Source organism: Haematobia irritans, chromosome 4, assembly GCF_050003625.1.
Source record: "Haematobia irritans isolate KBUSLIRL chromosome 4, ASM5000362v1, whole genome shotgun sequence".
Classification (NCBI taxonomy): domain Eukaryota; kingdom Metazoa; phylum Arthropoda; class Insecta; order Diptera; family Muscidae; genus Haematobia; species Haematobia irritans.
Window position 1 is genome coordinate 129815860 of NC_134400.1, and position 15964 is coordinate 129831823.

The window sequence follows — 15964 nt, forward strand, 5'->3', positions numbered from 1 at the left end:
TCCGGAGGTCAAATCTGGTGATCGGTTTATATGGGGGCTATATATGATTATGAAGCGATGTGGACCAATTTTTGCATGGTTGTGAGAGACCATATACTAACACCATGTACCAAATTTAAGCCAGATCGGATGAAATTTGCTTCTCTTAGAGGTTCCGCAAGCCAAATCGTGGGATCGGTTTATATGGGGGCTGTATATAATTATGGACAGATGTGAACCAATGTTTGCATGGTTGTTAGAGATCATATGGTGACACCATATGATCTCTAGATGCTCCGCAAGCCAAATCTGGGGCTCGGTTTATATGGGGGCTATATATAATTATATACCGATGTGGAGCAAGTTTTGTTAGAGACCATATACTAACACCATGTCCCAAATTTCAGCCAGATCGGATGAAATTGGCTTCTCTTAGAGGCTCCGCAAGCTAAATCGGGGGATCGGTTTATATGAGGGCTATATATAATTATAGACCAATGTGGACCAATTTTTGCATGGTTGTTAGGGACCATATACTAACACTACGTACCAAATTTCAGCCAGATCGGATGAAATTTGCTTCTCGTAGAGGCTTCGCAAGCCAAATTTGGGGGTCCGTTTATATGGGGGCTATTCGTAAAAGTGGACCGATATGGCCCATTTGCAATGCCATCCGACCTACATCAATAAAAACTACTTGTGCCAAGTTTCAAATCGATAGTTTGTTTCGTTCGAAAGTTAGCGTGATTTCAACAGACGGACGGACGGACATGCTCAGATCGATTCAGAATTTCAACCAGAATATATATACTTTATGGGGTCTTAGAGCAATATTTCGATGTGTTACAAGCGGAATGACAAAGTTAATATACCCCCATCCTATGGTGGAGGGTATAAAAATAATGAGGGCTCTTTCACAACATATATTCCCTATCGAGAAATTTGTATCTTGACGCGCACCGGTACATTGAAAAATTAGCTTGAACTACCTTGATTTGAAATCTAAAATCTGTAGATGTTTATCCCCATTATTTAAATGATTACGAGAAATAAAATCTGAACATTTTACATTCAGTGTCAAGCAATTCAAGTGAAATCGGTGAATATGGAGACCTTCGATACTCACGATTTTTGATTATGGTTATGGTGTGGGCCCCAGTAACGGACGATTGTTGCTTCCCACCCGTATTTATGAAATTCAAAAATAAATATCGCAATTGCTCGGGAAAATGTCCCAATGACAGTATTGGAGCCTTACGGCTTATTACGGCAGTAGACCATGCATGATCAGCAATTCAACAGGACTCGGCAACACGCGTCAACAAAGAATGACTTAAAATGGAGGTTTCTCGCCTCAAATCTAACGCACAATGGCCACCAAAATTTGCGCATATCATTTGGAGATTAAAGTTGGCACTAAAAAATACCAAATGGTCGATCATCCCAAGCCGGCGCTTCGCCGGCAAAAGGCCAAAATATACTAGAGCGACTTTTGTGCAGCGTGTTAGGGCTTAGTCGACTGTTTGAAAGCCATAATTCATACCAAAGGCAGCCAATTCGAAATCAAATCTAGACCGATATGAACTAATTTTCACCTGAAGTTTGAATTCCACCATGAGCCGTCAGAAGCCAAATCTTTGGGGCTATATACAATTGTGCATAGTAGTATGCACCAATTTTGGCTTGTTGAGAGTTACATTTCATACCAAATCTCAACCTTACCGTGTGAAACTTGCGTTTCCGGGAGGCGCCTGGAAATCGGTATATATGTTAGCTACATATCATTATGAACCGATATGAACCAGCACCACTGAGAGGTGATAATCAATCCAACGCTGAAAAGCTTTTTTTGTGTCTGGTCGAAACTGAATATTTTTTTACAAGGCGGGCATGCTACGATTGCATCATGAAGCTCTCAAACGGCCTTACTTCGTTCGGCAGTAAGCGTGATTTCAACAGACGGACGGATGAACGGACATCGCTAGAGTATGAGACCAATATTTTGATGTGTTACAAATGGGTTGACAAAGTTAATATACCCCTCATCCAATGGTGGAGAGTAGAAGTGTACAGGTGAGTCATATTTTACTGACGCTCACGCACACTCACGACGGAAAAGTCTTACTCACGCACTATATTGTTTGGTAGGACTCACGCACACTCCCGAAAAGAAAAATTGTACTCACGCGCGAAAATGTCGTGAGTCATGAATAATTTTATGAGTAATTTACAATAGCAGGCATTCTGAAAACGTGAGCATGATTAAAATCGAGAGCGTTATTAAACTCTTAACATTCTAGGTGTCAATAAAATTGTAAATGAATTCGACTTGTAAGCTTCATTATGTTCATTTGTTTTTATACCCTCCACCATAGGATGGGGGGTATATTAACTTTGTCATTCCGTTTGTAACACATCGAAATATTGCTCTAAGACGCCATAAAGTATATATATTCTGGGTTGTGGTGAAATTCTGAGTCGATCTGAGCATGTCCGTCCGTCCGTCTGTTGAAATCACGCTAACTTCCGAACGAAACAAGCTATCGACTTGAAACTTGGCACAAGTAGTTGTTATTGATGTAGGTCTGATGGTATTGCAAATGGGCCATATCGATCCACTTTTACGTATAGCCCCCATATAAACGGACCCCCAAATTTGGCTTGCAAATTTAATCCGATCCGGCTGAAATTTGGTACATGGTGTTAGTATATGGTCTTTAACAACCATGCAAAAATTGGTCCACATCGGTCCATAATTATATATAGCCCCCATATAAACCGATCCCCCCATTTGACTTTCGGAGCCTCTAAGAGAAGCAAATTTCATCCGATCTGGCTGAAATTTGGTACATTGTTATAGTATATGGTCTGTAACAACCATGCAAAAATTGGTCCACATCGGTCCAGATCCCCAGATTTGGCTTGCGGAGCCTCTAAGAGAAGAAAATTTCATCCGATCCGGCTGAAATTTGGTACATGGTGTTAGTATATGGTCAGGAGCCACCGTGGTGCAATGGTTAGCATGCCCGCCTTGCATACACAAGGTCATGGGTTCGATTCCTGCTTCGACCGAACACCAAAAAGTTTTTCAGCGGTGGATTATCCCACCTCAGAAATGCTGGTGACATTTCTGAGGGTTTCAAAACTTCTCTAAGTGGTTTCACTGCAATGTGGAACGCCGTTCGGACTCCGTTATAAAAAGGAGGTCCCTTGTCATTGAGCTTAACATGGAATCGGGCAACACTCAGTGATAAGAGAGAAGTTCACCAATGTGGTATCACAATGGACTGAATAGTCTAAGTGAGCCTGATACATCGGGCTGCCACCTAACCTAACCTAACCTAGTATATGGTCTCTAACAACAATGCAAAAATTGGTCCACATCGGTCCATAATTATACATAGCCCCCATATAAACCGATCCCCCGATTTGGCTTTCGGAGCCTCTAATAGAAGCAAATTTCATCCGATCCGGCTGAAATTTGGTACATGGTGTTTAGGTTAGGTTAGGTGCATAACTATATATAGCTCCATATAAACCGATCCCAAGATTTGACCTCCGGAGCCTCTTGGAAGACCAAAATTCATCTGATTCAGTTGATATTTGGTACGTGGTGTTAATATATGGCCTCAAACACCCATGCAAAATTGGTCGAAATCGATCCCCAGATTTGATCTCTGGAGCCCCTTGGAAGAGCAAAGTTCATCGGATTAGGTTGAAATTTGGTACGTGATGTTAGTATATGGTATCCAACAACCATGCATGTATTGGTTCATATCAGTCCATAATTATCAGAGATGGTCTGTATCAAACTTTTTTAGGTTTGCGACTGTCGCAAAGTTGTAAACGTCACATACGCGTCGTAAATGTAGAAAAAGTAACAAAAGTCGCAAACTGAAAATACTTTAGTCGCGTCGGCTAGGCAGCGAATTCGATGATATCCAAGACGATGGTAGGTGCGAAGAAGTTTCAATTCTTAGGAATGTTCACAATTTTCGGTTTTAGTCCCCACATTTTCCCTATTGCCTTTTGCACGAGTACAGGGTAACCGTGGATTTTCTCGTCCTTTCTTATCTTTAAGTTCAGTCTCCTGTCCAATATAACTCCAAGGTATTTTACACACTCACTAACGGGAATTTCGATACCACCTAAGAAAATAGGCTTGACCATGGGCAAACTTTCACAAATTTCTGCAGAAACAGCAGAAACACAGCAAATGCTGTCAAACTAAATTAATAAATGTTCAGGATTTCTTCTATTCAAAATTTGGTTTTCTACAGTAGGTTTACGATTTTTGCGACATACGTATTATACCGTCGCAAACGTATGTCGCAAAAGTCACAGTTTGTCACAGGCCAACCCTGATAATTATATATAGCCCCCATATAAACCGATCCCCAGATTTGACGTCCGGTGCCTTGTGGAGAAGCAAAATTCATCCGATCTGGTTGAAATTTGGTACGTGGTGGTAGTATATGATATTTAACAACCATGTCAAAAGTGGTCCATATCAGTCCATAATCATATATAGCCCCCATATAAACCGATCCCGAGATTTGGTTTTGGAGCCTCTTGGAGGAGTAAATTTCCTCCGAGTCAGTTGAAATCTGGTACATTGTGCTAGTATATGGCCGTTAACAACCATGCCTAACTAGGTCCATACCGGTGTATAGTTATATATAGCCCTCAGATAAATCGATCCCCAATCACACAAAAATTGGTCCATATCAAGTTCATAATTGTATATAGCCCCCATATAAGCGACCCCCATATTTCAATTCTGGCTCCATACGTGCCGTGCAAAAGTCCATATCGATTCGTATTTATTTGTAGACTTACATACCTTTTTGTCTAATATGTACCACGTGTGGACTAACTCACAATTTAGAAAACGATTTAAGATACCACAACCCAAGTAATTCGATTGTGGATGACAGTCTTTCGTAGAAGTTTCTACGAAATCCATGGTGGAGGGTACATAAGATTCGGCCTGGCCGAACTTACGGCCGTTTATACTTGTTCAATTCTGGCTCTCTACGTACCGTGCAAAAGTCCATATCGATTCATAATTATTTGTAAACTTACCTATACATACCTTTTTTGTCTAATATATATCACGTATGGACTAACTCACAATTTAGAAAACGTTGTTAAGAAGTTTTAAGATAACACAACCCAAGTAATTCCATTGTGGATGACAGTCTTTAGAAGAAGGTTCTACGCTATCCATGGTAGAGGGTACATAAGATTCGGCCTGGCCGAACTTACGGCCGTATATACTTGTTATAATTATCATTCATTTTGCTGTAACCTTTGTTCAACTTTTCCGAATTTAATTTGGTTTTTGGTCAAACGAAGTGTAAGCTTGAATGTCACCTTTCCAATGCGATATGTTATGGCCCAATGCGATTGGTTGCACCGACGTCTCCATCGACATCTATTGACAAAATACACAAAGACTTTTTCGACTACCCAATATATTTCTTTCAAATGAATATACCCACTATGTAAATTTGCTATCCTTAAATGTAGAAATAATATTGCCTCAATAAAACAAAATTCCTCTTACAGGACTTAATTGCTTCAATTAATCAAAATATATATTTAATATATTTTCGTCTACTTTTTCTACTTTTCATTTTATATTTACCCAACATCATGCAAAGATGATCAATACCAATCCAACACTGGAAATAGTCCTATATTATCGATAACGGCAACGGTGGCCAGCAGTGTTACAACCCAAATGATGGCATCACACAAGGATACCTTAGCTATGGATATGCTGGATAATTTTCGACCCAGAAATAAGAATGGCAGAGACGCTAAAAGGGATAAAAAAGAGAAAAAGAAACGATACCACAAGGAAAAATCCACCGTCAATGATGAATCTACGCGAAACGGTCAACATCCAAGAGATAAGGAGGAACGATTGCTAAAACAACTCTATGGGGACAGCTCAAGTACCCACATACCAGGAAGCGTTATCAATGAGCATGACCACAATCGTAATGACGGCAGTGGGGGTGGTGCTAGTGATGGAGGCTTTGCGGATGCATCAACTAAAGCGGATATGGAAATGCAAATACTGTGGTGGGAGAAAGTTTACTCCATAAACAAACAATTGCAAAAGGAGGAGGAACAAGCTGCTAAATTGCAGGCAAAGATACGCAAACATCAGCTGAAGAAGGCCAATCAAACTCAAAAGGATGTTCAATTGGAAATGGACAAATTGGACCATAGTTTGGCTTTACAATGTGGCAGTATACGACGAGTCGAGGCCAATCTTATGGAGACCAATGAACAACTACAAAAGAAACTCTTGGTATTGGAACGCTTAAGTTTGGAATACTTGAGGCAACAGCAAATCGAACAGCCTGAAGAGCTGCAACAGAATATTGCCAATGAGCACGCAATGAAAAGACCCGAAACTGTGGATGCAGGCCAAGTGCTCGAAAACTCCAAGGACAATCCTAGAATATCCTTAAGCAATATCAAATCAGTTGAGGAAGTGGAGCAATTACAAAAGCTCATTGCCAAACCGGGCTACGATGCGACCACTCAGTTGAGAAATTTAAATGAACGGGATGAGCAGCACAACAATAAAGGGGGGGATGAGGTTGCCATTAAGCCTGCAAACCATACCCAGCATCAGCACCATCATCAGATAAGTGTGTCAGTGTTGCTGCATCAACAACCACAAAGTGAAAGTCAATTTAATAATGATGGCCATAATGTGGACCAAATCATTTCGTCTACAGGCAAGGCAATATCCTCTCTACCAGAAGAAACCTTGAAAATTAACCAGGACACACAGCCAATAAGGCTGGCAAGCAGACCAATAACACCATCATCACTATCAGCAGAAGCTTCATTATCCCCCATATCGGCCCATATAGCCCCAACAAAAGCAGAAGTGTCATCCGTCGGTGGTGTCTTGGATAAAAACATGCTGTCATCATTACATGTGCAACATGTCAAGACCATTAAAAAGCAAATGTTCCACACGCAAACATCACAACAACAACAGCAAATATCAACAATAGGTACAACAACACCGATATCATATGCAACGACAACAACACAAGCAACAACTATACAATCCTCATTACCTAATGTAACGAAGGCATTGCAAGCAACATCATTAGCATTGGGATTGCCAACACCGTCAACAACAATGGTTGCAGCCTCTTCGAGAGTAACATCACCAATAACCATCACCTCAAATGCAAATTCACCAAAGCCCATGGAAATTATCACCTCTTGCTTGCCAGTAAGCTTTGTATTGTCTGTTGCCGCCAACAACCAGGAGCAAAGCCAAAATCTAAATCAGCAACCCCTGCAACACACCACCCTTCCTTTGCCACATTTTCAAATCTCTGGACCGACATTGGGATCCTCGAAATGGCAGCAACAAAACTCACATCCTGTCACATCGAGAAATGGTGCATCATCATTAGTTGCACCGATAAATGGAACAAGGGCTCTGGCTTTACCATTATCGGCTATGGCATCAACTGTAACATCATCACCGGCATCACTGATGGCAATGAATACGGTCGATATTAGTCAGTTGGGAACATTGGTGTAAAATGGCTAGCATTCTACACAATGCTATATTTGTAGATATGGTGGTAATGCAAAGAGGGGAGATAGAGAGTGCACAGTCAAAAAAAATTGAGAGTGAGAGAGTACACTCTGGCTTTACCATTATCGGCTATGGTATCATCCGCAATATAATAACTGGCATTACTGATGGCAATAAATACGGTCGATATTAGTCAGTGGTATATATAGGGGGAGCAAAAGAAAGAGAGAGAGAGAGAGTATACAGTAAATACAAAATGTGAGAGAGTGCATAGTTTAAAGATTTACTTGAATTCTAAAATACAGCAAGTGAAAAAAAAATCAAACTAAAATAGCGGCAGTGAGGCCCATACCATGGATTTGACACAATAGAATCTACACTCAAAAAATAACGCGCTAAAGCAAATTTAACGATATTTTATTTCATAGAAAATATCATGTTTCAGTTAAAATTATTCCAATATGAGAAACTTTCCTACACTTTTTATATTTTTGGTTTACTTCAATTTCACAGTGGATAAAATTGAGAGAGTACACTCTGACTCACCTGCTACACAGTGTGGCCATTTTAGCATTTTTGCAAATAAATTTAGCATTTATTTTTTGTATTTAGCAGCAAAATGTTCATTTAACATTTTTTAAGCTTTCTATACCCTGCGCCACACTGTGGAACAGGATATTATAAGTTAGTGCATATGTTTGCAACATCCCGAAGGAGACGAGATAGATATACGGTGGCTTTGGCAATATTGCTCGGAGCCGGCCCCTGAGTCGATCTAGCCATGTCCGTCTGTCTGTGAACACATTTTTGTAATCAAAGTCTAGGTGGCAAATTAAGTCCAATCGACTTAAAATTTGGCACAAGTATGTATTTTGGGTCAAAATAGAACCCTATTGATTTTGGAAGAAATCGGTTCAGTTTTAGATATAGCTTCCATATATATCTTTCGCCCGATATGCACTTATATGGTCATATAAGCCAGAGTTTTTTACTAATTTGCTTGAAGTTTTTTTTTTTTTAAAGGGGTACAATTGGCAATATCGTCAAGTGTTTAAAATTAGGTTGAAATCGGTTCAGATTTAGATATAGCTCCCATATATATCTTTCGCCCGATATGGACTTATATGGCCCCAGAAGCCAGAGTTTTACCCTGATTTGCTTCAAATTTTGCGCAAGAAGTACAATTAGTAGTATGGTCAAATGTGCTAAATTTTATTGAAATCGGTTCAGATTTTAATATAGCTCCCATATATACCTTTTGTCCGATATGGACTTATATGACCCCAGAAGCCAGAGTTTTACCCTGATTTGCTTGAAATTTTGAACATGAAGTACAATTAGTAGCATAGTCAAATGTGCTAAATTATATTGAAATCGTTTCGGATTTAGATATAGCTCCCACATATATCTTTCGCCCGATATGGACTTATATGGCCCCAGAAGCCAGAGTTTTACCCTGATTTGCTTCAAATTTTGCGCAAAACTACAATTAGTAGTATAGTTAAATGTGCTAAATTTTATTGAAATCGGTTCAGATTTAGATATAGCTCCCACATATATCTTTCGCCCGATTTACAATAATATGACCACAGAGACTAAAGTTGTACTCTGATTTACGTGAAATTTTGCACACGGAGTAGAAATAACATAGTAACTATGCATGTTGAAATCGTTTTGGTTAGGTTAAAGTGGCAGCCCGATTAAGATTCAGGCTCACTTAGACTATTCAGTCCATTGTGATGGTTGAAATCGCTTCAGATTTAGATATAGCTTCCATATATATGTGTTTCCGATTTGGGCCAAAATGTCCAAAATACACACATTTTCCTTGATAATTCGCTAATACTAAGTCGAAATCATGTAAAAATTAGTCAAAGTTTCCTATACTTCTAATAATAATAACAATAATATCTATCGAGCGATTAATCATAAATAAATAAATTGGTTCAGATTTAAATGTTTCCCATACTTATGCCCTGCGCCACACTGTGGAGCAGTGTATTGGTCAAGTGTGGGTTGTGATATATTATTTGGTCTAGTCGGGCGACTTGGAGCCTTATTTAAAAGATATGGGGAAATAATCACAGAATTTTGTGTAAAGTGTGAGAATTTTGGCCATATTTGTATTCTCTGAGGAAACTATCCAGTCAATTGGAGGAAAATCCCATTGAAAATGGGTCTAAAATATGAAACAGTCTACCATATTTCCCCAACTTTGGTGTACGTATATATGGGAGCAATATACAATCTGAACCAATTTTGACTAAATTTGACATGCATAGTTAGAATAATAATTCTGCTATCTATGCGAAATTTCACGTAAATGGGAGTATAACTTTGGCCCCCCTGGTCATATGAGTGCAAATCGGACGGGCGATTTATATGGGAGCCATATCTAAATCTGAACCGATTTCAACCAAATTTGCCACAATTACCTATACTACTAAACGTACTCCTTGTGCGAAATTTGAACCAAATCACAGCAAAACCCTGGATTTTGAGGCCATATAAGTTCAAATCGGACGAAATATATATATGGGAGCTATATCTAAATCTGAATCGATTTTGACCATATTTGGCACATACAATAGTACCGTTAAAATTACCGCTTGTGCAAAATTTGAAGTAACTCAGGGCAAAACTTTGGCTTTTGAGACCATATAAGTCCAAATCGGGCGAAAGATATACATATGTGAGCTATATACATCGACGAAAGATATATATGGGAGCTATATCTAAATTTGAACCGATTTCAATCAAATTTACCAAGCATTGGTAGAATGTCAATACTACCCTCTGTGCAAAATTTCACGAAGATCGGTAGTAAACTTTGGCCTCTGTGGTCATATGAGTCTAAATCGGACGAAAGATATATATGGGGACTATATCTAAATGTGAACCGATTTGGCTGATATTTTGCAAGTTTTTCGAGACTCATAAAATATTTGGATATACTGAATTTGAAGAACATCGGTTGATAAACACGCTAACTATGACCAAATCGGGGATAAATATATATGGCAGCTATATCTAAATCTGAACCGATTTTTTCCAAAACCAATAGCGATTGTCTCTGTCCCAAGAAACGGCCAAAATTGAGGACGATCGGACTTAAATTGCGAGCTGTACTTTGTGCACAAAATTACATATACAGACAGACGGACGGACAGACAGACGGACATCGCTAAATCGACTCAGAATTTAATTCTAAGCCAATCGGTTACTAAACGATGGGTCTATGACCACTATTTCTTGGCGTTACATACAAATGCACAAACTTATTATACCCTGTACCACAGTAGTGGTGAAGGGTATAAATATGGGAAACATTTAAATCTGAAGCAATTTTAAGGAAACTTCACAAAAGTTTATTTATGATTTATCGCTCGATATATATGTAGTAGAAGTTTAGGATAATTAGAGTCATTTTTACAACTTTTCGACTAAGCAGTGACGATTTTACAAGGAAAATGTTGGTATTTTGAGCATTTTTGTCGAAATCAGAAAAACATATATATGGGAGCTATATCTAAATCTGAACCGATTTCAACCAAATTTGGCACTCATAGCTACAATGCTAATTCTACTCACTGTGCAAAATTTCAATTAAATAGGAGTTAAAAATTGGCCTTTGTGGTCATATGAGTGTAAATCGGGCGAAAGCTATATATGGCAGATATATCTAAATCTGAACCGATTTCAACCAAATTTGACACGCATAGCTACAATGCTAATTCTATTCCCTGTGCAAAATTTCAACTAAATCGGAGCTAAATAATTGGCCTCTGTGGTCATATAAGTGTAAATCGGGCGAAAGCTATATATGGGAGCTATATCTAAATCTGAACCGATTTGGCACGCATAGCTACAATACTAATTCTATTCCCTGTGCAAAATTTCAACTAAATCGGAGCAAAAAATTGGCCTCTGTGGTCATATGAGTGTAAATCGGCCGAAAGCTATATATGGGAGCTATATCTAAATCTGAACCGATTTCAATAAAATTTGGCACACTTGACTACACTACTAATTGTACTCCTATTGCAAAATTTCAACCAAATTGGGATAAATATATTTGAAATATATTTATGGGAGCTATATCTAAATCTAAACCGATTTCTTCCAAAATCAATAGGGATCTATTCTGAGCCAAAACACATACTTGTGCCAAATTTGAAGTCGATTGGACTAAAACTGCGACCTAGACTTTGATTACAAAAATGTGTTCACGGACAGATGGACTTGGCTATATCGACTCAGGAGCCCACCCTGAGCATTTTTGCCAAAGACACCATGTGTCTATCTCGTCTCCTACTGGGTGTTGCAGACATATGCACTAACTTATAATACCCTATTCCACAGTGTGGCGCAGGGTATAATTATTAGAGTAAACGAAACTCTCTCTATATATAATAATTCCATGAACTAAAACAAAATTAAATTGGCTTTAGTGAAATAGAGAGTTCACTTTTTTTTTTAAGTGTGTATTTCTTATGGAATGCTCAAAATTTTCTTTAGCAAGATAAACCATTTATTTAACTATGTTCATATTTTTCTTGAAAAACATTTATTTATTTTTTGTGATATCGGAGTGATGTTAGCGTTTGTACTACTGTTTAGTTAATTTTTTCTAAAAGTAATCTAAATTTTCTAAAATTAACCAAAACTCTTCTTCATTGTGGGTTTACTATTTTTTCAGTGTACTGATTCCAAGTTTGTTTCCAGGTACTCTAAATTCAAATTTGAAACAGAATTGCGTCTTAAATACATCCTTAGTATAATTCTCTGTTTTTTTTTTTTTGCTCGGAATCAATACCAAAATCGTTAATCAAAAATCATAATCTTTGGAATCAAAAAACATATTTTTTTCTATGTAGGCATAAAAAAAGTCCAAAAAATTTTCAGCCGAACTATGTACCGAGGTTATTTCATTTCTTGACTAAAGTAAATAATTTGTTTTTAGCGTAGCTGTATGAATTAGGTGGTGTGGAGCTGTTCATTTGCCCTTGCCCTCAATAACCACGGTATCCTGTTGTTATTTTGGCACTTAAATTCTTACTACTAAACATGCGGATGGATGCACATGCTGGTTAAGTCCACTCAATGACAAGTGAGAATTAATTAATTAGGAAACAGTTTTACTCTTTCAATGGATAATTGAGATAATGGTAGGATTACATATACACAGTCTCACACAAGTTTACATACGATTAAAGAATTTGTATTTTCTTTAAATAATAAAATATTATAAACTATGCATATACATGCTTTAATTTTTGTAAAATAATTTTAAAAACAAAGTATTTGTTAACTTTTAAGAACATTTTTTTTGGTGTGGTTTATAAACAACAACAAGAAACATGTTTAGTTAGAAGATTAAAAACTCAAAGGTATGTAAACTTGTGTAAGACTGTGTATATCTGGGTTTGATCTTGAAAAGGACACTAACATCGGTATAAATATTTTCTAAAATTTGTAATTGAATCGAACATGAATTAATGAATTAACGAAACACACAAAAATAAATTTGTTGTCGACTGAAAAAAACAACCGCGATTCCAAAGGGTTTGTCTTTACTCTAATGATTTTGGTACTGATTCCGAGGCAACGATGCGGAGAATCGAAGCAAGGACAAATTTAAGACATAATTCTCTTTTAAATTTAAGTTTTGCGCACTTCAGTCTAGGAAGCAATTTTTAATTTATTCTTTTCCAAATTATTAGAGCCAAGTTGACCTTAGTCAAATGTTTTTTTTTAATGTACTCAATTTTAATTCAAATCACTTAATTCTTTAAAAACGAATGCATTGAAAAGTTTATCGACTTTTGGACAAGGCAAAAATCTTTACATCAGAGATAAGCTAAGCTAAGCAAAATTTGCATTCGTATTTTAAAGACATGAAATCTTTGGCCTCACGACAATATTTTTGTCAGTGCGGATATGTTAAAGTGGCAGCAAGGCCGTATTCACGGGGGGGGGGGGGTGAGGGGGATCAAACCCCCCCCCCACCGAAATGAATGAATATTTTTATATAAATAAATATATATTTTTAGCTGCATAGAAAAATCTTTTCGAAGATGTTGAAGAAAAGCTGGAGGTTTTATTTTGAAAAACGCTTACCTATAAAACTTGCACAAATCATGGAATACTAGTTGAAAAGCCCGTCAAACGACGGTCGAAAAAAAAAACAAATTGTTTTTGTTCTCGCACCACAAATTTCATTTTTGGAAAATGTATTTCTGCTTTTTATGTGTGTTTGTTGTTTTTTTTTTTTTTTTGTGAACAGACTCGCTTTGTTTGGCCATAGCAACAACAACGAAACAGCCAAACACACATGTGTAAATGAAATGGCGCAAAACCTGCGAAAAGAACCTGCCTAATTCAGCGATGAAAGCAATAAAGAGATATTTCCAAACGTGTATATTCTTTTAAAAATTTTGGTTACTTTGCCAGTTACTCAGGGATGGAAAATACAATTTTTAAGAAAGTGCAAAAAAGGTATCTTTTGAGCGGAAAGGTACTTTTTACTAAATTTCAACAAAAATTTCACTGGAAGATTATTGTCAAGAGACTGAATTTTAAAGAAAATAAAATTTTGACAAAACTTTCTATAGAAATAAAATTTTGCTAAAATTTCCTATAGAAATAAAATTTTTACAAAATTTTCAATTGAAATAAAATTTTTACAAAATTTTCAATTGAAATAAAATTTTGACAAAATTTTGCAAAAATTCTATATAGAAATAAAATTTTGACAACATTTTCTACCGAAAAAAATATCGATAATATAGAATCGCATTCTTTTTTCGACTAAAACTTTCTTGAAGTTCAATAAAATCCTGTTTTTGACTATGTCTTTTACACAATCGAGATTTTCTTCCCACATGAACATGTCTGTTTTGCCATATTTGTAAAAGACTATTAGCAAATAAGGTTGATAAAGACTTTCTCAAAATATTAAAATATTTTGTCAAAGCTATTGTACCATAAATCTGATATCGACTTAAAAATGTCTACACAAAAAAGGTACTAAATCCTTCGCGGGGGTACTACGGTACTGACCGGGGTGAAAAAGTATTGAAAAAAGTACTATAGTACTGCATTTTCCATCCCTGCAGTTACTACGTGCTCATCCGAATGTTCATTTTCCACAATGAAGAGATTAAGACGTATCTTAAAATTTCGACTGGCGAGAGTAGACTCAATGGATTGGCATTAATGTCGGTTCATCGCCGAATAAATGTGCCGACTGAGGAAGTCATTGATTTATTTGCTGCCCAAAAAGCCCGTCGGCTCAATTTAATATTATAAAAATATTGTATACATACCTATGCATAAATAAAATTTTCTACACATGAGATTATATGAATATTTTTTTTAATGTTGAAAATTTGGAATTACTTCCCAAGTAATTACGTTTAATATGCTCTTCAAAAAAGCGCTACTATTTCAATTCGCAATAAGTTCTCATAAATAAAAATTCTCTGTTTTACACCATTTCCAAAAAAAAAATTAAATTTTAGTGGTTGCAAAAACCAGGGCTGTGGAGTCGAGTTAATTTTGCTTGACTCCGGCTCCGACTCCAGCATTTCTTATTAGCCTCGACTACGAAGTCGACTCCAGGCGGAGTACCTGAATCTCATTTTAACAGTATTCCAATTGTAATTTTAAGGTGTAGTGTTCCAAAAAGAGACCGATACACCAATTTGTGGTCCTAAAATACATCTAGATTTCCAATTTCAAGCAAATAGGATTGTAAATACAGTTTCTAGACGCCCAAGAAGCAAAATCGGTCCATATGGGGGCTATACCAAAACATGGGCCGATACTGACCATTTTCAACACATCTCTTTATGGTCCCAAAATACCCCTAGATTTCCAATTTCAGGCAAATCGGATTGTAAATATAATTTCTAGACGCTCAAGAAATAAAAGCGGGAAATCGGTCCATATGGGGGCTATACCAAAATATGGACCTTTAGGAACTATTTTCGGTACACTTTTTCACTTTATATAGTCGGAAATTGATATTTCCATGTGTTACAAACGGAATGACAAACTTATTATACCCCCGTCACCATTCTATGGTGGTGGGTATAAAAATGAACAATACAATTAATCAATTCAGCCCATATTCTAGTAAAACCTACTTTTTATATCACCGTGAAATTTCACCCTTATAAATACACTTTGAATGGCCTGAAATCCATTACTTCGTTGTTCGATAGGATACGATAGGAAGTGTTTTTATGCCCTCCACCATAGGATGGGGAGGGCATAACTTTGAATAACTTTGTCATTCCGTTTGTAACACATCGAAATATTGCTCTAAGACCCCATAAAGTATATATATATTCTGGGTCGTGGTGAAATTCTGAGTCGGTCTGGGCGTGTCCC

The 15964-nt window shown here is 37.1% G+C and overlaps 1 protein-coding gene across 1 annotated transcript in view; it reads left to right on the forward strand.

The window, feature by feature from the left end:
• The window catches only part of LOC142234922 (uncharacterized), a 316873-nt gene extending 303351 nt beyond the window's left edge, over window positions 1–13522 (forward strand). Inside the window, exon 6 of the mRNA XM_075306133.1 lies at window positions 5646–13522. Within this exon, the coding sequence (XP_075162248.1) occupies window positions 5646–7570 (1925 nt within the window). The 3' untranslated portion in view covers window positions 7571–13522. The remainder of the gene's footprint in view (window positions 1–5645) is intronic.
• The last annotated feature ends 2442 nt before the right edge of the window (window positions 13523–15964 follow it).